Source organism: Gossypium hirsutum, chromosome D11 (assembly GCF_007990345.1).
Source record: "Gossypium hirsutum isolate 1008001.06 chromosome D11, Gossypium_hirsutum_v2.1, whole genome shotgun sequence".
NCBI classification, from domain to species: Eukaryota; Viridiplantae; Streptophyta; class Magnoliopsida; order Malvales; family Malvaceae; genus Gossypium; species Gossypium hirsutum.
Window position 1 is genome coordinate 66,818,352 of NC_053447.1, and position 23,348 is coordinate 66,841,699.

General features: G+C 33.9%; 2 protein-coding genes and 1 long non-coding RNA gene across 3 annotated transcripts; all 3 read right to left on the reverse strand.

Moving 5' to 3' along the window:
- Window positions 1-3,494: 3,494 nt before the first annotated feature.
- On the reverse strand, window positions 3,495-4,116 carry LOC121223455 (uncharacterized). Its single transcript, XR_005920793.1, has 3 exons — window positions 4,008-4,116; window positions 3,694-3,791; window positions 3,495-3,614 (listed from the first exon to the last, which is right to left on the reverse strand). It is a non-coding gene; the product is annotated as an uncharacterized lncRNA (long non-coding RNA).
- A 4,773-nt stretch (window positions 4,117-8,889) lies between these two features.
- LOC107930912 (thaumatin-like protein) lies at window positions 8,890-9,789 on the reverse strand. Its single transcript, XM_016862674.2, has one exon. It carries the CDS (start codon window positions 9,724-9,726, stop codon window positions 9,052-9,054), a length of 675 nt encoding a protein of 224 aa, XP_016718163.1. The 5' UTR covers window positions 9,727-9,789; the 3' UTR covers window positions 8,890-9,051.
- A 2,517-nt stretch (window positions 9,790-12,306) lies between these two features.
- Window positions 12,307-15,427, reverse strand: LOC107930924 (receptor-like protein EIX2). The gene has a single exon (XM_016862683.2). The coding sequence runs from the start codon at window positions 15,419-15,421 to the stop codon at window positions 12,608-12,610; it is 2,814 nt and encodes a 937-aa protein (XP_016718172.2). The 5' UTR covers window positions 15,422-15,427; the 3' UTR covers window positions 12,307-12,607.
- Between the last annotated feature and the right edge of the window lie 7,921 nt (window positions 15,428-23,348).

The window sequence follows — 23,348 nt, forward strand, 5'->3', positions numbered from 1 at the left end:
AGACTGAAAAAGGCTTTATATGGCCTGAAACAGGCTCCTCGAGCCTGGTATGCTCGAATTGACTCTTACTTGCTCAGTTTGGAATTTGAAAGAAGTCCCAGTGAACCAACACTGTATGTGAAGAAGAACCAAGCTCAAACTCAGCTTATTCTGTCACTCTATGTTGATGATCTACTGATAACTGGAGGAGATGGAAGAATGCTGGAAGATTTCAAAAGAAAAATGATGGAAATGTTTGAAATGTCTGATTTAGGCAGAATGAACTACTTCCTTGGAATGGAAGTGAACCAAACAGAAAAGGGAATCTTTCTTTGTCAGAGTTCTTTTACTATGAAGATCCTGGACAAGTTCTCTATGAAGAACTGCAAGCCAACAAGCACACCAATGGCTGTTGGAGTGAAGCTTTCGAGGCAAGGGAGTGGTGAACCAATTTGTGAGACCATGTACAAGAGTCTCATTGGCAGTCTGTTGTATTTGACTGCCACAAGGCCCGATATCATGTTTGCTGTTAGTATGCTATCAAGATACATGAATTGCTGCAATGATCAGCACTTTCGAGCAGCTAAAAGAGTGCTGAGATACATCAAAGGCACCATTGGTCATGGTGTATTGTTCAAAAGGGCCAAAAACATGAAGTTAATAGGCTATGTTGATAGTGACTGGGCTGGATCAAGTGATGACATGAGAAGCACATCCGGATATGCATTCAGTCTTGGCTCAGGTATGTTTTGCTGGAGTTCTAAGAAACAAAGTCTGGTGGCACAGTTAACAGCAGAAGCTGAATATGTTGCTGCTGCATCTGCTGTGAACCAAGCCATATGGCTTAGAAAAATCTTGACTGATTTAAACCAAAACCAAAAGGAGGCAACAGAGATTTATTGTGACAACAAATCTGCTGTTACAATTGCAAAAAATCCCATTTTTCATGGCAGAACCAAGCACTTCAATATTAAGTTGCATGTTATAAGGGAGATGGAACAAGCTCATGAAATTGAGCTGATTCATTGCAATTCAGAAGTGCAAATTGCTGATATCTTCACAAAGGCACTCAATGTGTCTAAATTTGTTAAATTCAAAAGGGAATTAGGTGTTACTAGCATGGAAACTAAGGAGGAGTGTTAAGTTTAGTTCCCATGCAAAGGTGGCCATGCACGACATGCAAAGGTGGTCATGCTTCAGGAATCGCAGCAGGCAGTGGTGCCATGGTGTGCAGCAAGCTGAAGCTATCCATTTAGTTTCCTTAATTGAATGTTTTGTATTTAGTTAGGATCAAACTTAGTTGGTAGCTGCATTTTGATGTAATTAGGTGCTGAATGACAAGTTTAGGTAGAAGCTTTTTGTTCTTCAATCAAGTTTACCAAGTTACTAGGCAATTTAGTGGTGTTAGGTATGTTATTAGGTGATTACTTGTTTGTTTTACTTGTTGACTGATATATGTAATGGCTTAATGCCTTGTGGGCTTGCTTAATGAAAGATATCAGCTCATTTTCATTCAATCTTTTTCTCTCTTTTTCTGTTTTCACTTGCTAGCTTCATCTTTCTGTTTTCTGCTTCCGAGTTTGCTTCTTCACCAAGCCTCGAGGCTTACTACTCAAGCAAGACTAGAAACAGCTTGCTGCTGCCTCTTGCACCAACAAATCGCCAATGAACAAGACAAAGTATCTACACTCTTTTAATGATGATATTTTCATAGGTTTGCATACATCAGAATGAACCAACTATAACTTTTCATGAGCTCGCCAAGTTTTGTTTGTTGGGAATGGTAACCTTGTCTGCTTCCCAAGTTGACATACTTCGCAGATGCCACTTTGCTCCTCAATACTGATTATTTCTTCAACCCAACTTGCCTCACACGTTCAACTTAGGGACTTATAGTTCACATGTCCCCATATTTTGTGCCAAAGGTTCACGTCATCTACAGAACTGGTATCGGTTTTTGGGTTCGCCAAATTCCAGTCTAACATAATTTCTATTTTTCATCGAACCTGTTACAACTTCCTATCCCAATAAATCAAATATACTGCAACCACAATTTTTAAAAGCCACGTTATAATTTTTCTTAAGTAGTTGACCAATGCTAAGGAGATTTTGATCTATTGCAAGTACTCATAGAACATCTAAAATTACTTTAGTACCTTATGGCAAGCTAATCACCACTTCGCCTTTGTCCTTAAGTTCTAAGAGTTCGTCATTACCAATCCTCACCTTAAGATCACAACTTCTGTCAATTTTCTTGAAGATGATTTCATCTGAGGCCATATGGTTGGTACATCCACTATCAATCAACCAATCTTTCGCGAATCTATTTTTTGATGCAGAATATGTGGCTGTGAACACTTGCTACCCCTGAATATGATCTCTTTTAGCTGTGAGTGTGCACATTTTATTACCTTTTCTTTTTGCATACCTTCTGCACGTGTCTCAATTGCTTGCATGATATGCATTTTATATCTGGTTTGAACCAAAAATATTTCTCAAGGTGAGTTTTTCTCTTGCAGCGCGAGCATGGACGATATTTCTTTTTCCACCATCTTGCATCAACTTCTATTTCATCTTTGTCCAACCTTTCTTACTCTTATGTTTCTAGGGTTTCACACTTTCAATACTCAAGGCTAGTAATGCTTCTTTTGTGTGTTCCTCTTGCCTTGATGCTCTTATTTGCTCTTGAACATATAGGGCATTTATCTACTTTGGAAAATAAGTGGCTAATAGGTCCCTTAAGTATTCAATTGAGAAAATCTTAGATTCATACCCCTCAGGAAGTGTTGTAATGGCCTTCCCAACGACAATGCTATCTGCGGATTGTTCCCCAAGTAACTTGATGTTATTAACTACCAACATAATTTTGTTTGCATATTACTTCACTGTTTCAACCTCCTCCATCTTCAAATTCTCGAAATCTCTCTTGAGATTAATGAGTTGTTGCTGTTTGGTCTTGTTTGAAGCTCCCTTTTAGCTTATTTCAACCTTGTTTTAGAGTCTCGCGTGCCATAATACGTGTGAATATTACATTTGAGAAGTCATTCTGAACGCAGGACATTGCCTTTTTAGCTTGCTCGTCACTTTGGTGCTTGATTTGAGCGACTATTACATTGTCCCTTAATAGTGCGAGCTTGATATCAATATTCACAACCTCTTACAAGTCATAAGCTTGCAGGTAGGTCTTCATCTTAACAACTCATATATTGTAGTTTTCACCATTAAAGACTAACAGTGAAGGTGGACAAAAACTTGCAGAATGCATGTTTAATTAAGAAAGAAGCAACGATTACCCTTAAGAATAGAAGTTCTGATACCAATTATTGAAATTTCGATGTTAAGAAAGAAAGAATTGCAGAAAAGAAACAAGTAATTTAGCAACAAAATTATCTACTAAAGTTTCTATTTATTTTCACTCATTTTTTGAACAATGAAACATGAGCATTTATAACAAAAAAAAAAATCTTAAATATGAAAAGAAAGAACAAAAATTTGATGCTAATAAATATAAAATATATTGTACTAATAAATACTAAATCTCCTCCAAAGCTGGAAAACATAACTTGCAAACAAGTTATTTAAATCCAATTGCTTCGTAACTTCATGCTTCAGTTTGCTGCATCTTTACCATGACCCTAGTTCACATTTTAATTCTAGTTAGCCAAAGCAATGAGCTTGCCAATCACTATTTATTTGTAACAGCTTGCCACTTACTGTTCATTTGAGGTTGAACTTGAAGGTTGTTTTGTGATATCAAATTCCAAGCTATCATTCCCTCGTCTATCAATCTCTTTGCCATTTTTATTTGATGCCTTAGAGTAGGCAACAACTTTTTCAATTAGCAAAAGGAAAAGAAAATTCAACAATACTCGATATAGATCTCAAGAACAATTGACAGTGTTGTATATTTTCCCTATATTCACAATGTAGAGATACCATGATAGGTACTATTACATTCCTCGTTATAACCAAGCATGAATACAATGATCACTAACAACGATGTCTGAAAGCAAAGCATTGTAAATTACCTATGGTGAGAACATCCGGAGTACATGGAAACCTGCTCTACTAATCCTGAAATTTCTTCATCCGAAACAGTTGTTGAAATTTCCATGAGCAAAAGAGACCTATCAGTCAAGCCCCCGGGCAGTACCTAAAAATTGTTACATCCGGAGCTGAATGTCCCCTGCATGACACAGTTATTAAAGCAGAACCTCGGGCCCCAGTGCTCTCTGAATCGGATAGGGAAGTATTCATTTCTTCAAAATTCTCAGGCCTTGCCTCCAATCTGACCCAAAACCATTCTCAACCAGATTGTAAATGATGATGCAGTTGTTTATAGTTCAAAAGTGATTTAAGATCCTCTCGTATTCATGGTCAATAAAAACATAACATGATGTTATGAGAAAAGAAAAAGGAGAGGAATCTCTATATATACCTGATTCTGCTTCGAGGCAAGAGAATTGCATTCATTCTTCACTGTGTTGGTCAACTGCAGAAATCTTTGCTTCTCCCAATCTAACCCTCTTTGATGTTGGACTGAGTTTTGCTTCATGTACAGTATTGTGTTTAGATTCACAAGACCTATCATCTAAGCCAAATGGTTGAGATCCATTGACTGGATGAACTGCAGAGATTTTTTTCCAAATAATAGTAGGTATCCTTGGAGTACCATCGCGAGAGATGCACCGAATTGAAGGGGAGAAGTCCTCAAGGAAACAATATCCCTCCAACTTGATATACCAAACTTAAAGCAGAACTGCCTATTATCATGCTTGGACGAGAGCTGAGATAACATCAGAAGCAGACCATGGTGAATCCAATATGTGAATTGATAACAAAAAAACCCGAAAACGTTACAGAAAGTCAAATTCTCGTAGCATTTATACAATTAAATATGTTATGTTTACATTATACTTTGCGTAAACTACATTTAAGGTCACTCTAAAATAAAGTTTGTTCTATTTTGGTAACTCTAAATTTTTTCTCAATTTAGATAAAAACTTTGCGGACCTTTCTATAATTAATCCAAAATATTTCTTTTCCTTCTCTGCTCTCTGTAACTCAAAATGGAGAAACCAAAACAGGGCATCACAAAGCTACCTGTCTTTCACCATTTTCTCAACAATAAATCTGCGGCAACTACCAATGATAACCCATCATACATCCTCAAATAATTAAAGAAGAATAAACATATATAAGTAAGAATTGAATGAAGATGTTTTCAAAGATTTATCATTGAATTGGTTCAATCGACTCGCCCAAATTATAAATGCTAAAGAAATAAATTACAAACAATTGAACGAAGATGGTTTCAAAGAAAAGACACGACCTATGCTACCCTCCATGAATGTTGACCAACACCATAAGAATTCACTCTTAATCGCCACGAATGTTCAACCCTTTACGAAAGTTGTTTCAATTTATGTAATTAGATAATATTTTACACAAAACATCAACAAAATTCCTAATGATTTATATAATTAAATAATATTTTGTCTAATTAAAGCTTAGTGAAAGCTTATTTTAGAAATTACATCCTAGGACTCCACTATTTTTGTGACTTAGAATTGTATTTTTACTAGATTTGGGGCTACGTTTTGCTGTGGCTTTTTATAAGCATATTTGAAACAGAAACATATAAATATGAATGGTGGATGAACTTGAAAGGAATTTATGCAATGATAATTGCTGTCGAAACCTTTTTGAGATCGTTTTGAAATTGACTTTTTATTTTAAAAAAATGAGAATGGAGTCGCCACCAATCACTTTCAGGAGGTGTGATCGGGCCACCTCGTATTTTGATCGTTTTAATAAGAGGTTTGATTTACTAAAAAAATGTTTTTCGGTCTACAAAAATCCAGAAAATGGGTTCAGGAGTTTGTTATGCACGAGGAAGGATTAGCACCCTCGTTACCCCCAAAATTGGTACCCAATTGATTACTTGATGTCTTAATGTCGAAAATTGAAAATTTGAAGAGAATTTAAAATACTATCCCTTTGTATTAAGATATTTTAATATAAAGGACTTTATTTTGAATTAATCGAGAAGAAGGATCATGCCCAGTGAGTTAGGCCATGACGCCTTTAGTTTTCGAAAACCAGAATAATTATCGTTCAAATCGTTGCTTAAATCTCGTTTTTATATTTTTGAAATGGATATTCGACTATTTTGGTTTTAGAAAGAAGCCATATCCCGTAAGTTAGGAGCACGACTCTTCTAATTTCAAAAATAATGAACATTGCTATGGTTTAAAAATTTTATTTTTTATGCGTCGTGCGAATAAACAAACATAACACTTAAAATGATATGCATTTAACTTATTTGGGCATAATATACACATGGATAAATGCTTAAACTTAATGTATGATATAGTGATAATGAAATAATTTAAAATGATTATGTGGGTAAAATGATAAATAATAAGTAAATAAAGGAATATAATAATAATGACATAATTATAATAATATTAATAATCATATTATAGTAATAATAAATAAATGAAGTAATTTAAGATAAATAAAAATGGAAAATGCATGATTAAAAAGATAAATGTACATGACATGGAAGTGCCGAAAATAATAACAGAAATAATAAAATAACAAGAACACACTAAAAATAAAATAATAAATGACAATAATAAACAAAAATTGTACCAATAAAAGCATGTATACAATCTAATTTTTAAGGATGTATAAAAAATAAAGAGGTAATAAATAAATAGATAAATAGATAATAATAAAATAGTAATAATAATAATAAAGACACAAAAGAAGAAAACAAAAGAAATAAATAATCGATAAAAGAAAATAAAAAATATAATAAATAAATGAATAAAAGGATTAAAATAAAAAATAACTGAATAATATATAAATAGATAAGTATATGAGTAAATAAATGAATAACGTAAAAGGAATAATGAATAAATAAATAAGCGAATAAGTAAATAAATGAATAAAAGAATTAAAATAAAAAAGGACTTAATTGCAACTTAAATGAAATTAAAATTGTAAATCGGGATAAAATAAATAATAAGGGGATAAACTGTAATAAAATAAATGAATAAATAAAGGACTAAATCAAAATTAAATGAAATTTAGGGGGCTAAATTGTAAATAAAAATAATAAAACAGAATAAAGGACCAAAATGAAATGTACGAAAAGAAATAGGGACTAAATGGGAAAATATCCCAAACCTTATTAAACCCACTGTTTCTTTGGCAAATCGAGGGGAAATAGGACCAATTGAAAGGCATTTAAAAATGGAAGGACTAAACCGACAAATATCCCCCATACAAAACATGCGGATCCTAGGGATGGTTCTGGTCAAGTCAATGGATTGACTAAAACGACATCGTTTCAGGTACCCACCTCTTTAAATGGTCTAAGGACCAAAATGAAAATAAAATAAAATAAAGTGAAAAATAAAAAAAATAAAAAATAAAAAATAAGATATGACTAGATTGAAACAAACCGCAAAAGCGGAAGGACCAAGGCAGAAATTAGACCCCCTTTTAAAAACACGCGGATCCTAGTAGGGTCGGGTTAGTGGTTTTTGGCTTCAAAACGACGTCGTTTTGGGGCACGCCGGCCAAAACGATGTTGTTTAACCTAGCCTATATAAACAAAAAAATTATTAAAAAATTCATTCTTTGTTTACTATTTTTTTTAAAAAAAACTTTGAAAACGTTTTTTCTTTTTTTTTCTTTGAAAGGGGTCTGGGTTCGGCCATTGGAGCCACCCGCCGCGGCCACCGGCCATCAGCAATGGTGACTGCCATCTTCGATGGCTGAAAAAATCCAGAAAATCCCTGTTTAATCCCCTTTTTTTCTTAAAAACCTCATTTTGGGAAAAAAGGTCAAAACATTAGAGAAATTGGGCCGATGGTCACGAAACCTTTCGGTTTCTCTTCCCTCCGGCGAAGCCTTCAATTGAGCCCTAGGGGGACTCTAAGGCTTCTCGAGCCGGACACGGGCCTCCGACGACCGAAAACAGGTAAGAAATCTCTCTTTTTTATTTTTAATCTTATTTATTACGAAAAAATAAAAAATAAAAAAATCGAAAAATTACCTTTTAACTTTTCTTTTCTTTTTTTTATTGCTTTTTCGTCTCACGGAGGCAGTTGACGGTGGCAGACCTCGAGGCGCGAGCGTGCTGACGTGGGTGCGGCGCCAAAGGGGGCTAGGGTTTCTATTTTTTTTAAACTGTTTAGGTTTTTGGGCCATTTGGGCTATTAGGGTTTTTATTGTTTTGGGCCATTTAGGCCTGTAAATTTGGGCTTGACATTTTCTGTAATTGGATTGTTTTTTTTAGTTTGGACTTTTTTGTATCATTTTTGTTTAATTTTTCGTTTTATTTGTTTGTAATCTGGGCCTGGGCTAAATTGGGCCTTTACAATTGCAAAAGAAAGGACCTAAGTAGAACAAATTAAGTTTATTCACTTATAACATTCATAGTGTATATTACCTTAACCCTGAATGGATGATGGGTTATATATGTGTGACTTGTTTATTTTGATTTAAATGAAAGCTTGAATTCTAATTATAGATAAGCAACTAAAAGTTGATGCGTTGGGTGTATACTTCTACATTATATAGCTTCTTCCACAATAGTGGAATTTATAACCAAATAAATGGATCCTCTTATTGACATTACATGATAGATAGAAAGTAATGTGGTCATGAGTCATTTGTCTTAATTATAAATGACTTAATTACCATTTGTTAGTAATTATCTTTTCATGAAGGAAGATATAATAGTTATCATTAGGTAAAATAAGATCGAAGAGCTAAGTCATGATATTTTAGTAGTTTGTAATTAATAGATAAAGAGTCGAAATTTAATTACAAATTATTTGAACTCATATTATAAATGTCCAGTCAATTCCCTAGTAGCTTGAGACAACCAGAAACGATAAATTACATAAACTTTTACCCATTAATTCCATAAACTCCATATTTGAAGTTTTAATACAATTTCACTTAGCTGCACGGCATACACGTGCTTGTGAAAAAAACTTATTTCTCCATTATTTAATATGTAACTTCATAAGGCACCAAGCAGCCATTCAGTCAAGGGCAGAACACAACCCTGTAATTGGTCCCACCAGGGCAAGTAAATAGGCTTGTTTGATCATCTTTAGGGTAACTGTAAGCATCGGGGCATCTTGCCTTGAAGAACCTCGAAAAATCCGTTGGGACACAATTCCCTGAATTGCAACAATATTGATCCGTTTTGTAGACCGTGCAAGGGTTATTGCACCCACCTGGGGCTTTCAACTCATTAGGGCACTGACCTATGATATCAGCTGTGCATCGAATACCCCTGCTGCACCGGCCAGATGTCGGACTAAATTCCATGGGAACATTAAATCCATCAACCAGAGAGATATCAAAGAAATCCAAGTTGTTGAACTGGTTTAATGCGAATTCAGCCAAGGTGTTTGGGGCTACACCATAGGCGTTGCACTGAAGTAGGCCCCCACAGTCACCGGTTTGGCATCTGCCTCGTCCGGCTCTGTCAAATTGGCAATTGGTTCGACCCCAGATACGGGCTCCTGTAGTGCCAGGATTCACTTTCAGATTCCAAACTCCGCCTTTGCTCAGCTCTCTGCCACCACCAGGAACGGCTGCTGCCCAGACCTTGTAAGGACAGTTGTTTCGAATGTCAAAACTGGCAGCACTGGCCACCGTGAAGCAGAGAGCAATAAAAGAGATTGAAAATAGAGAGAGGCTTTTGAAGTTCATCTTTTATATTAGCTTTCTACTTGTATGTAGTGTGTTAGGAAATGGTGGATTTATAGAGTTGTGAATGCGGTTCAGACCAATAGCTAATGTAATCATATAAATGTTGGTGGAGGTAGGAAATTATCGTTGTATTGGCATTAGAGGTAAAAGTCATATAGGAAATTGTATTGGCATTATAAGTATATTGGTGGTCCATTTGTAAGTGTAATTAATGTGAATTCTATTAATTTTTTTACTTAAAAATATCAATTTTATTTTCTTTTTTTAATCTATGTATCTTAAAATCTTATTTTAAAAAATAAAATATGACTTTTTTAAGGAAAACAAAATATGAAAATTAAACTTTAGGTTAACTTTTTTTTTTTCAATCACATGATTTTATCTTTACGATATAATGAAAGGAAAAGATAATATAAAGTTTAAATCCATATCATCTAAATACCAAATGAAAATTCATATCATTACTCTAAACAAGTCTTCACCAATCAAATCATTTTATTATAACCATATTTGATAAACTTTTTTTTAAAACTCTTATAATTGATAAACTTTTATAATGTACAAAGTAATAAATGAAAAAAAAAATGTTGTCCTAATATCCAATGACTTCACGAGTTCTAACTAGTATCAAGAAAAACAAGCTTTCAAAAAGACATAAGTTATGGATAAAAAATTATTTGAAGGGTAGCTCTCTTTTCTACTAAATCGTCCATTTTAGGGGGAAGGGGGGGGGTTCATGTTCTTCAACACCTCACCTTTGTAATCAAATTTAAACCCATTAATGATGAATATCCATTTCGTGGTGATTCATTTTTTAGGAAATCGAATCTGATTCAAATGAAGACTTAATATAGGAACCAAGGTGAAGGGTTTGATGGGAGGGAATACCAGGACAAATGGTGTCCTCTAGCTCTTTGGAGTGAAAGATTATTAAGGTTGATTCAAAGGTACCCTTTATTTCTCTTATAGGGTTCAAGTTTTAGATCCACTTTATTTCTCTTTAATGGGTTTTCTTATTTTTGAATACAATGATTTTTTGTGCATTTTTCCATCTCCATCCAATAATCATCTGAAGAGCCACAATTCAGCTTCACCAGACTCCAAAATACCCAAATTCACGAGGAGAGGGCCATACAGTCCCCAACCTAGGTCCCACCCCTTTCGAACACGGCACACACAATCTAGGATTCATCCACCATTGGGATTCAGTCACAATCCACCCTTCCTTGGATGCTTTTACAAAGAGAACGAAGCTTAGCAAGAAACAATTTTTTTTTAAATTTATTATTTTTATATATTTTTGTTGAATTGTTTAGATTTAGGATCAAATTGAGAACACTTGTAAATTTTGAGGGCTAATTTTTTAAAATCATGACTAAATTGATATAATATGTAAAAGTTGTGGGCTAAATGATTGAACTATACAATGTGGGTGCTTATTATTTTGGGTGCCTAAAATAAAAAAAATTTGATAGTTGGGTGACTATCAATGCAGTTTCCCATATTATTATCAATAATATATAAATAACTTTAAAATATAAACCCTGAATTTTTTTTAAATGAAAAAACTTTAAAGAGCTTATGAAAATAATGATCTACTCTTATTTATAAGGTAAGTGTGAGCTATGATAATATTTTAGTTAATGTGGGATTGAAATTAATCTTTTAATTTTGTAAAATGCATATGAGAGTATGTATATTTTTTATTTTATTAATTTATTTGTAAATTAAAAAACCCTCAATTTGTAATAAAAAAAATTATTGAGGATAAATTACATAATAATTTTTATTTAAGAAAAAAAAAGAGCAAACGTTAATGCTTATAAAAAAAATTTAGATAAAAAAATAAACGGTTAAAATATATTTTTTTACTCATAAATATTCTTTTTAACTAATCATAAAAATTAAAGAAATATTAATTAATTTAAAATATAAATAATTCATGTGGAAAATTTGGGTTTTCCACATCAATTAGGAGCCTAAGACCTTCTAATATATAATATATAGGATATATTTATATTTTAAGAATATTATATTATATTTCAAATTTCTTATTTATAAATTTTATAAAATTAGGTTAACAAGTGCGTAAGGGACATGAACCTCTTTCAGAACATGGTGCAATATCCATATTTCATAAATAATTCAAAACAAGACCTCTATGGTTTAAGAAGAAATTCAAATTAACTAAGTCATTCGTTGCATATTTGGGTAGTCCAAAATCAAAGTGATATGGGGGTAACATCCAATCTAAGGTAATTAATAGATCAAAGCAAAAAAAAATGTTTTGGATTAATCATAGAGAGGTCCCTAAAAAAATGTTTTGGATTAATCATAGAAAGGTCCCTAAGTTTTTGTCACAAGTTAAAAGAAAGTGCCATGTGTCATCAATCAATTGGCTAATAGGTCATATAAAGAATCCGTTAGTAGATTAATGAAAATTTTAATGACAGTGACTAATTTGAACAATTATATTAATTAGAGTAACCAAATTGAGAAAAAAACCCTATTTTAGAATGATCTTAGGTGTAGTTTACCCTTATACTTTTATGTGTGTCTAAAATTACTAATTTTTTTAGAAAAAATAAATTCATTAATGAGAAAGTCACAAAACAAAAGCAAACACAAAGAGGAGTCGGACTACTAAACCCGAGCCAACAGGCTCACCCCATACACCCGATCTTACCGTCCGCAATCCTCACTTGTATCAACATAAAACATAATTTCAACATTATTCAAAGAAGATGCCATGTGGTTTGCATATAACAAAGCCACTCACGCAAGTGAGTGGGCTGCCCTATTGGCCTTTCAGCACCAAACAATCATGTAGCAGTGAGCCTAGCTCAGATGCATCAATTGTACATGCTTTTTTTCCATCAAACTACATACCCATAGTAGCCCAAAACACATGCAGTTTACCACATATGTGGTCCAACTTCCGATAGTACGCAATCCTCCAAGATCTAATGAAAAACAAGGGAGCCACTACACCCCAAAATCCCATTACAAAGCCAAGAACTATACTGACATAAAGCCAATTCACTTTACTTCCTTCATTGCTACTTCCATTATTTGCAACATCAGTTGGAATACCTTTTGAGGTGCAGTTCTTAGAGAGAGGAGGTCCGCAAAGATGATTGCCCACATAAGACAAGTTTTCAAAGCTTTGAAGTTGAGTGCTTGTTGGGATTTGTCCTGTCAAGTTGTTGTAGGACACATTGAAGTGATTCAAGAAATTTAAATTGGAGAAACTTGGAGGGATTTCACCATTTAGTCGATTCATGGACAAATCAAGAGATTCCATTAACTCCATGTTGCCAATGCTGTTTGGTATATTTCCTGTTAGGAGATTCCCTGAAAAATTTAAAGACAATAGTCCAACGAGACTACCAATTTTTTTGGGGATCTCTCCTGTGAGACTGTTAGCTGAAAGGTCCATGCTCGTAACAAGTCCTAATGTGCTACCATATTCATCCTCTCGTCCTTTCAACACCAATAATGCTTTCAAATAAAATTTGTAAAAATTTGAAAGCGACAAAGAAAATTCATTATTGGTTTTGATTTTTGTGGCCATTGCACTTAAATTATTGAAACATTTTGGAATAACTCCTGAAATGTTGTTGTTGGCAAGGTCCAAGTTTTGAAGAAATTGAAGATCACAAATTTTGTGAGGAATATGACCATCAAAGTTATTTGATCGAAGGCTTAGAACCACAAGGTTCGAGAGCTTATCACCAATCCATGCTGGTACACTTCCACTGAAATGATTTTCACTAAGATCAAGCATAACTAAACTCCAAGAATTTCGCAATGTGTAGGGTAATTCTCCAAACATGCTATTATTTCGAAGGTTTATCAAAAAAGGATATGTATATCCCAAAGTAGGTGGGATTTTCCCTGTCAAATTGTTGTTTGCTAAATTTAAATAAGCTAAAATCTCCCAATGATTCCAACAATCTGGAATTTCTCCAATGAGTAGATTTGTATCAAGGTAAAGAGCTACCATTCCCGTTAATGATGGATTACAAATTAATTCGGAAAGGGATCCTGAAAATGAATTATTTGACAAATGTAAAATACATAAAGTTGAGATTACTCTTGGCAATGGACCTGTAAAGCGGTTTGAACTCAAGTCAACAGAGTCTCTCACATTCAAATATGAAATCTCTCCTGTAAGTTGATTCGAGGAAAGATTTAAATATTCAAATTGAGTGGGAAGGTTTAAAAACCAAGTGGGCATGACATCTGAAATTCCTACATGGAAGATATCCAAATAAGACAATTTCTTTTGAAATTTTAACCACTGGGGAAACTTTGGGCCAAGATGCCAATGACCCAATTCGATTCTTTCACATTGAAATGGGGGAATCCAATTTGAGTTTGGTTCAAATCTAAGCCTATTATCAGATGCCTTTAGAGTTGTCAATCTCGTGAGATTAAAAAAATGGGCTTCGAATACAACTCCTTCCAATAGATTATGCCCAAAATCCAGTGTTTCCAAAGATGATAACTCCCCTATCGATGATGGAATGGGACCAGAAATTTTGTTTTGAGCAAGGGACAAGTAAGATAGATTTTTAAATTGTCCAAGTTGATCAGTTAAATGACCAGAAAGTTGGTTATTGGTCATATCCAATGACTCTAAGGAATCCAAACAACATCTAGACAAACTCTGTAGGATTTCTGATATTCCACCTTCAATTTTATTATTCGAAAGATCAAGGTGAGTAACAGAGCTCAAGTTTCCAATGGCACTCGAGATTGTTCCTTGTAACTGGTTTGAACTAAGACTAAGGAACTGAAGACGGTTTAGACTATACAAGGAATTGAGTATGGATGAATTGAGATGATTCCAACTAAGATCAAGAACTTCAAGAAACGAGGTGTTCCCAAAGTAATCTGGAATTGGGCCTTCCAAAAAACAAAAGCTAAGATCAATGGACACAAGACCATGGAGACTAGATATCCACTTAGGTACTGAAGAAAAGTGGTTGGAAGAAAGATCAAGAACAACCAGTGATTTTGTAGAATTAACACTAATCGGCGATGGATAATCTTCTAAGCCACAAGCTGACAAGTGCAACTCTAATAAAGAAGGAAGTTTGAGTGTTACCTGTACCCAATCATTTGCTTTGTGAAGATCCGCAGAACTCAAATCAAGGTACTCCAAGGAAGAAAGTCCAGAAACCCATTGAAGACTTTTTGGTTTGAGATAATTACCACCAAGATCAAGATAATGCAACTTTGAGAGATTCCCAAGGTTATGAGGAATTGCTCCCTGGAATTGTGCATTAGAGAGATTAAGATATGTTAAACTCTCCAGCATACCCAAAAATTTTGGTATCGGTATGCTACCAAAATTGTTATTGCTTAAGTCCAGAAAACTGAGATGCTTCAACTCCAACAGTGAAGGATTTATGGCCGACTGGTCGTAAGATGAAAGAGCAGCCAAGTGCAGTTGGTGGACGTGGCCTGTTGAGTTATGGCAGACGACACCAATCCATTTACAGCAATCCCCTCCTTCAACCCATGAAGATAGGCTGTTTGAAGGATCAATAAGATGATTCTTGAATTTCAAAAGAGCTTCTCTCTCACTTGGAATGCAAAGTAGGTTGGAATTGGCATGACAAATGGTAAAACAGATAGCGGGAATGAGAAGAAGAGAAGGGAAAAAGGAAATTGGAAGAGTAGTCATGGTTGCAATTGCATGCTACCAACCATTGCTCACAACTCCAAATATAAACTATACGCAACATCATACTAAAATATAATTTGTCTTATTTTGACCACGTTAATTTTGTATTTCAATTTAGTTATTGTTGTTAAAATAATTGTTCAAAGTAGTTAATCTTGTTAAAATAACTCATTTTTCACTAACAGATTATTGATATAGCATATTAGCCCATTGATTGACAACACATGATACTTTTTTTGTTAATTTTTGACTAAACTTTAGATACCTTTTTCTAATTAATCAAAAACATTTTAAAAAAAACTATATTAAAACAAAAAAATTAAAATATAATTTTTTATCAAATCCATACATATTTTCCCGTCAACTTTGACTTCAATGTCACTACCACCCCAAGACGACAATGATACCTGCAAAAATAATAAATGAAGGATTCGGGCTTTAATTATGGAAGAACCAACTCAACCAAGTAGCTGCTTTTGCTTGCTTACACTGTGGTCTGTGGCTAAGACAACGAGGGTTGTAGTCGCAGTTGTAGTTATAGACACAAGGGAAGGGTTGGGGTATATCCATGTTGAAGCAATGATCGTTGACCATTAGAGCTTGGGTTGTGATGCTTTAGACAAGGACGACTCTATTAGTTCCAGAGTTGTTTCGCTTTTGGTCTAGGGTTTCCATTTTCAGATCCTTGTGCTCGTAATCTATATCCAAATATGAATCCTGTTAAGTATAAAATCAAGTGGAAGCTAGAAATAAGTGTCACATTTATTGAAGATAGAGCCTTACAAATGACAAATATATAATCACAACTAACACCTATATCATGTATAAATAATGATCAACACTAGTTTAAACAAATGTAGAAAGTTGTTCCTAAAGAATAGGACTTATTGGAACAGAAAAACAACTTTGAAAATACTAAATAATTCAAACAATTCCTCCCATAAATTGTTCTGCATATTTGCAGTCAGGTTACTTCTCTACAAATTCCAAGTTTTTCCCTAAGCTTTTCAAATGTCTCTAGCTTCAACGCCTTAGTCATGATGTCTGTTGTCTACTCCTTTGTTCCACAATGGATAAGCTCAATAACTTTATCATTAGATAATTCATGAAGGAAGTGGTACCTTACATGAAAGTGTTTGTTCCTTCCATACAATATGACATTCTTTGATAGTTTGATGGTGGATGCATTGTCACAATATAATGTGATACTTCATTTTTGAGGATGATTGAAAGCATCCAAGATTCTTCTCATCCAAACTGCTTGACAAGCACATGATGTTGTTGCTACGAACTCTGCATTGGTGGTAGATAAGGTCACTACTTGACAAGCACTTTCTCCAAATAGAAAAGCCTATCTTGAAGTGCTCCTTCTGTCATCTTGATCCCTAGCATAATCACTGTTTGTGTAGCCAACTAACTCGCCAATTCCACCTTTTTTGTACAAAATGCCCAGTTCCGAGGTTCTTTTTATATATCAAAGGACCCTTTTTGCTACACTAAGATGAAGTTCAGTAAGTTTTTCCATATATTGACTCACCAGTCCAACCAAATACATTAGATCTGGTCTGGTCGTAGTTAAATATCGAAGATTCCCCACAAATTGCTTATAACCAGTGACATCTTCTTTGACTCTATCTTCATCTTTCACAAGTTTTGTTCTTGGAACAATTGGACTTCTAACAGAGTTGCACCTTAACATACCAAATCTCTCAAAAACTTTATTAGCATACTTCCTCTAACTAATAAATATGCCTTTATCATTCTATAACACTTCAACTCCAAGAAAGTATTTCATCTTTCCAAGATAAGTCATTTTAAATTCTCGCATCATAAAATTTTGGAAGGCTTTAATTATTTCCTCATCATTTCTCATGAATATGAGATCATCAACATGCAAACTCTTCCTTTTGAATCAATTTGAATAATAATAGTAGGTTCAGATGGGCACCTTTCAAAACTATCTTTTGTAAAATAGGACTCAATGTGACTATACTATGCCTTTGGAGCCTGCTTCAAACCGTCCAAGGCCTTCTTTAATTTGTAGACTTTATGCTCCTCCTCTTCTTTCTCAAAGCCACATGGTTGATCAACAAAAACTTCCTCCACCAATTCTCCATGAAGGAAAGCGCTTCTAACATCAAGTTGTTGGATATTCCAACCTTTTTACGCAACCATTACAATCACCATCTGGATTGTATCCCATTTTGCAACTGGTGCAAAAACTTCATTGTAATCAATTCCATATTTTGCGCATATCCCTTCACCACCAATTGTGCTTTGTGTTTGTCAATCTCACCAAGGTCATTTAGCTTGGTTTTGAACACCCATTTTACTTCGATCTTCTTTGCACTAACCGATAATTCCATCAATTCCCATGTTTCATTTTTTTTCAATGGCTTGAATCTCTAGTTTCATAGCTTCAAGCCATTTTTCGCATACAACAGCTTCTTCAAAAGTGATTGGATCTGCTACGATGTATAGAACCAAGTTATTGACTTCTTTGTCTTCATCAGAAAGGCCTAGTCTTACGCCACTCAGATAATCTTTTTGCCACTCTAGTGCTATTCTATTCTCCCGTCTAATCCTCTATTGATCTATAGCTGGAATGTTCAGACTTGGTGGTTCTTCTCCAACTACTTCCTCTATGTTTGGTACAATGATGTTATCTTCACTCACATCATCCTTAAGAGTAATATCTTTCCATTCCAACTCTTTGTTTGCATCCTCTGAAATTTGACTCCAATCCCAGCCTTTATCTTTTTCAAAAACAACATCACGACTTACCACATTACTCCTAGAAACTAGATCGTACAATTGATAAGCCTTTGATTCATTGCTCACACCAAAGAAAACACACTTGTAGCTTTTGTTGTCTAACTTTGTTCTTCTTTGTTCAGGTATATGTACATGGGCAACACACCCAAACACTCAGAAATGGTCCACAAAAGGTGTAACATTGCTCCATACCACTTCTGGTGTTCGTCTATTCATGGCTACTGTCATGCTCCTGTTCATCACATGGGTACACCATTCAATTGCTTCTGCCTAAAACTCTTTTGGGACATTTTTTTCAGATAACATGCTTCGAATTGAGTTCATAATAGTTAAATTCCTCCTCTCTGCTACTCCATTTTGTTGTAAGGTGTAGGCTATAATCAATTGCCTACAAATACTATTCTCCAATCAGAAATTATTAAATTCATAGGACGTGAACTCTCCACCCTTGTCTATGCATAAGCAAGCTATACACTCACCACTTTCATTCTCAACATATTTTTTAAAGCTCTGAAATACCTCAAACATCACTGATTTGTAATGCAAGAAATAGACCCAAAATTTTTGACAAAATCATCTATAAAACTGAGTGAGTACCTCTTCCCACCTATAGTAATCGGTGTAATTGATCCACAAATGTCAAAATGTATCAACTGCAACTTTCTTGATGCTCTCCATGAACTTTTCTTTGGCATTTCCTCCCTATGTTGCTTTCCGACCAAACAATGGAGACATACTTTGTTTGGAATGTTGATTGTTGGTAAGCCATGAACTAACCTTTTAGACTGCATCATACGTAAGCTTTTGTAGTTCAAATGACCAAACTTGCAGTGCCATAGATGAGAGATATCTTTTGTGGTAGTTTGGAAGCATGATGAAACCAGCAGTTGTGAACATGGTAAAACAATATCTGAAAGTACAAAACGTTCGATTTCTAGTCATTTTGGTTGTTACAATGAGCCCTCTTTGTGGATAATACAACTTGCACTCATCCCCTTGAATCAAAATATCTATCCCTTTCTCCTAGAGCTGTCCCATGCTCAACAAATTATTTTTTAGATCTGGAACAAAGAAAACTTCAGAGATTACCTGTTTAGTGCCTTCAATCTCTAATCTAACACTTTTTTTCCCATTACTACCATTTTCGTATCATTTCCAAGCTTGATGGAGTGTCGAAAGCTTTGATCAAGATGAGAAAACCAATTTATTGTTCCCACATATATGATTCGAGCATCCCGAATTAAGAAATCATACGCCATCTTGTTGTGAGTTATGTGTCTCCACACATGACATTAAGAGTTTCTCTTCCTTTTCATCAAGTCCTACAAAGTTAGCTTTACTCTCACACATTGGACATTTATACTGAAAATGCCTCAGTTTGTGACATTTATAGCTTTCTACCCGTGTTTTGTCAAATGATCTCCCTCTGTCTCTTCCATGTCCTCTATATGAATTTGCGCCACATCCTCTACTTTCAAACCTTTCGTTACTAGCAACAACTTTTAAGGCATGATCTTCTTCTCTTTCCATTCTCTTAAACTTTTGTTCATGTACAGATAATGAACATTTCCATTCATCAACTGACATGGTATGTGTATCTTTTGCCTCTTCAATAGATATTACCACATAGGTGAAACATTCTATCAAAGTCCACAAAATCTTCTCCACGATCACCAAGTCAGACATGATCTCCCCATTGCTTCGTATCTAGTTTGCTACAACCATCACTTTAGCAAAATAATCTTTGACCATTTCTCCTTTCTTCATTTCCAACACCTCAAATTCTCTTCTTAAGGTGTTGAGAAGAAACCTTTTCACTCTCTCATTTCCACCAAACTTAATCTTCAAAGAATCCAACATGATCTATAGCTTGATATAGATAGTGTTTGACCCTGTGATCCTTCATCATTATCTTGTCCATCAGTACTTGTTGCACGATGGTCTGCACAATCATTGTTTCAGGCTCCTCGAAGCCTTTCTCAACTAGATTCCACAATCCTTTGAACCTCAACAAATTCTCCATCTGCTCACCCCAATGGTCATAATGAAGACCATCAAAATGAGAAATCTTTGTAAGACTACCTTCACTCTTTTCTTCACTCATATCCTTTTATTTCCTCAACAACTTGGCTACCAGAATGTTAAGTATAAAATCAAGTGGAAGCTGGAAATAAGTGTCACATTTATTGAAGATAGAAAGCTGACTTTTATAGCCTTACAAATGACAAATATAGAATCACAACTAACACCTATATCGCCTATAAACAATGATCACCACTAGTTTAAACAAATGTAGAAAGTTGTTCCTAAAGAATAGGACTTATTGAAACAGAAAAACAACTTTGAAAACACTAAATAATTCAAACAAATCCATCTCAGAAAACACATACAAAATATGGGTATAAAGGCTGCCCCATAGTAAATGGCTAAGTTAATTATGTTTTAGACCTCCTCATATTATTTTCAATTTTTTTCATATTAAAATTTTAAATATAGACAACTTAACATTTTTTTTTAAATATTATGGGCCGGATAAATTATTTTATGAACCTTCCTTATCACATCAGTCATGATCCTTACCAATTAAAAATAAATATATCATCTTTTTTTTTGCATCATATGTACAGCTGGTAAGAAGAGATCGTGGATGATGTGGAAAAAAAAAGATTAAGTACTTATTTTTAATTTGTAGGGACCATGGATGATGTGTTAAGGAGAGCTCATAAAATAATTTTTCTTGTTATGGTAATTATTTGATACACCACCAATGGAGTTTCTTGGACTCCATAAGCGGATCGAGAGTTTCACAAATACGACAATTTCAGATAATTACTTTTTTGATTTTTTTTATTACGCCCTATAATTCTCATGTCAAACTCAAATTAGTGAAATGAAAGAAACGGAAACAGATTCTACAAAATTAGTGAAAGTTAAAGAAATTGGCACAATTTCCTTTAAGCATGTAATAATTCAGACTATGAGGCAATGAGTTGGAAGTAACTGGATACAGATAAAGAAGTTGTTTTTCGTTTTTTTTTTTTTGTTTTTTTTAATGAAAGTTGGAGAATACTTTTAATGGAAAATGAGTATACCTATTCATGGGCCTGGCCACCTGACACGACCAGAAGATCTGCTTGAAAAGTGGTAAGATTTGACAAAAATATAGGCCTAAAAAATGGGTTTGGCAAAATCTAAACGGTTTGGAAAAATCTTAAAAATTTTATTTTGTTGTTAATTTTGCTACTATTTTAGAGGCATTTGTGTGTTAAGTTGCACCTATTTTAGTGTTGTTCAAGTATAAAGATTTTTAAAATTTTATTTTCAATTTGTTGAGAAACATTTATTTTTAATGTATTATATTTTTTAAAAAATACTATAAAAATTTTAATACAAGTGTGCCGGACCCGAGTTTTAGCATGTTTATCCGGGTTGAGATTGGACAAAATTTTAAGTCAATTTTTCGAGCCAAACCTAAGCCTGAAATTTTATCAATGCCCACCCCAAACCTGACCTAGTGTATGAATAGATTTAGAAATGAGTAACGAAAATCATGGGGGGGGGGAGTAGGGACCGTTGCTTTTGAATTTTGATGCTCTTCATTTCTCTTGCTTTTTGTCATTATCCCAAATTTCCATGTAAAGTACCTGAAATTTTATGAAAGCCCACCCCAAACCCAACCTAGTGTATGAATAGATTTAGAAATGAGTAACGAAAATCATGGGGGGGGGGTAGGGACCGTTGCTTTTGAATTTTGATGCTCTTCATTTCTCTTGCTTTTGGTCATTATCCCAAATTTCCAGGTAAAGTAACATTGACCTTGACCTCCATAGCAATACAGCTAACACCAGTACTGTTTTTGGGATTGAATCACAAATATTTATAGCATTCGGCATATATAGATTTGTAAATTCTTGCTCTAATTCACTTGAATCAAAACTCGACCCAAATTGAACGTTGATTGTAGTTATATTGTTATTTAACTTAATGTTTATATTATTATTATTTAAGCTAGTCAGGTTGATGTCACGAGTTAATCGGGCAGCAATTCGATGAAGAAAATTATGAAAATATCATTCTGTAATTAAAATAAGTTAATATTATTCGAGGGTACTTTAGTCTTTTTATTTAAAAAACCAATAAAAACATAGGCATAAGATAAATTCCACAGATACTCTTACTAGAAGTTGGATTGCATTTTATCCATATTACTTTTAAAATTAGTAAATTAGTCCTTGTATGTTAGATTAAAGAGCAAAGTAATTCTTTCTGTTAAAAAATTCATCTATTTCAACTATAAAAATTGATGTAGCTAACAAATTAATCAGACAATTACTTGTGACATGCCAACGTACAATGACCAATTTTTAAAAGTAGATATGGATGCACCTTTTAACAGAAGGACTAGTTTGCTCTTTGATCTAAGGTGTCACTAATCGCTCCCATATAGCTAGCTTCAAATTAAGTTTTATTTATTGCTAAGTCTATATTATCAAAGATGTTAATGGGTTGGATTGGTTGGGTTTATATATGATATTAGTACATTTTATATTTGCTCAAGCCCAGTCAAACATAAAATATAGGCTTAAAAATTTGTCTAAGACTGTCCATATTTGTAAATCACTAACTTAAGCCTGTTTTAAGAGATTTGTAGAACCGGCAAATTCGTTCATCATGTTCTTGAAGAAAAATGTTCTATGTTTGAAAATTTTTTGTTGATGTTCATCCATGAAGCTTTTCGGAGATCATGATGAGTTGTTAAAAAAAAAAAACGAGTGAAGAAAATAGTACTATAGTTGAGAAATTTTATTCAAATATGTAGAATGAGTTGCAGTTGGTTGGGTGGACCTACACTGGTGTTTTTCATGCATTGGCTTGCTTTTTACACTTTCTTCTATTCAATCATTCTCCGTCTCGTGCCTATAAATTTTGTGTTTAATAAGGCCGCTTAAAAATTATTTTGCATTGATAATATATATATATATATATAATATTATATTTTTCCACAACAAATATATAAAATAATATTATATGTTGTACTTTTTGCATAATTATATAATAATCTTTTAATTGCATGTGTTTTAAGGATCAAATTGATAAAATATGTGAGCATTGAGAAATAATGGTGTTATTATAGCATTTAGAAAAGGATAAT

Coding starts and splice junctions, on each gene's coding strand:
- LOC107930912 (XM_016862674.2), bottom strand. CDS start 9,726: ATGAACTTCAAAAGCCTCTCTCTATTTTCAATCTCTTTTATTGCTCTC.
- LOC107930924 (XM_016862683.2), bottom strand. CDS start 15,421: ATGACTACTCTTCCAATTTCCTTTTTCCCTTCTCTTCTTCTCATTCCC.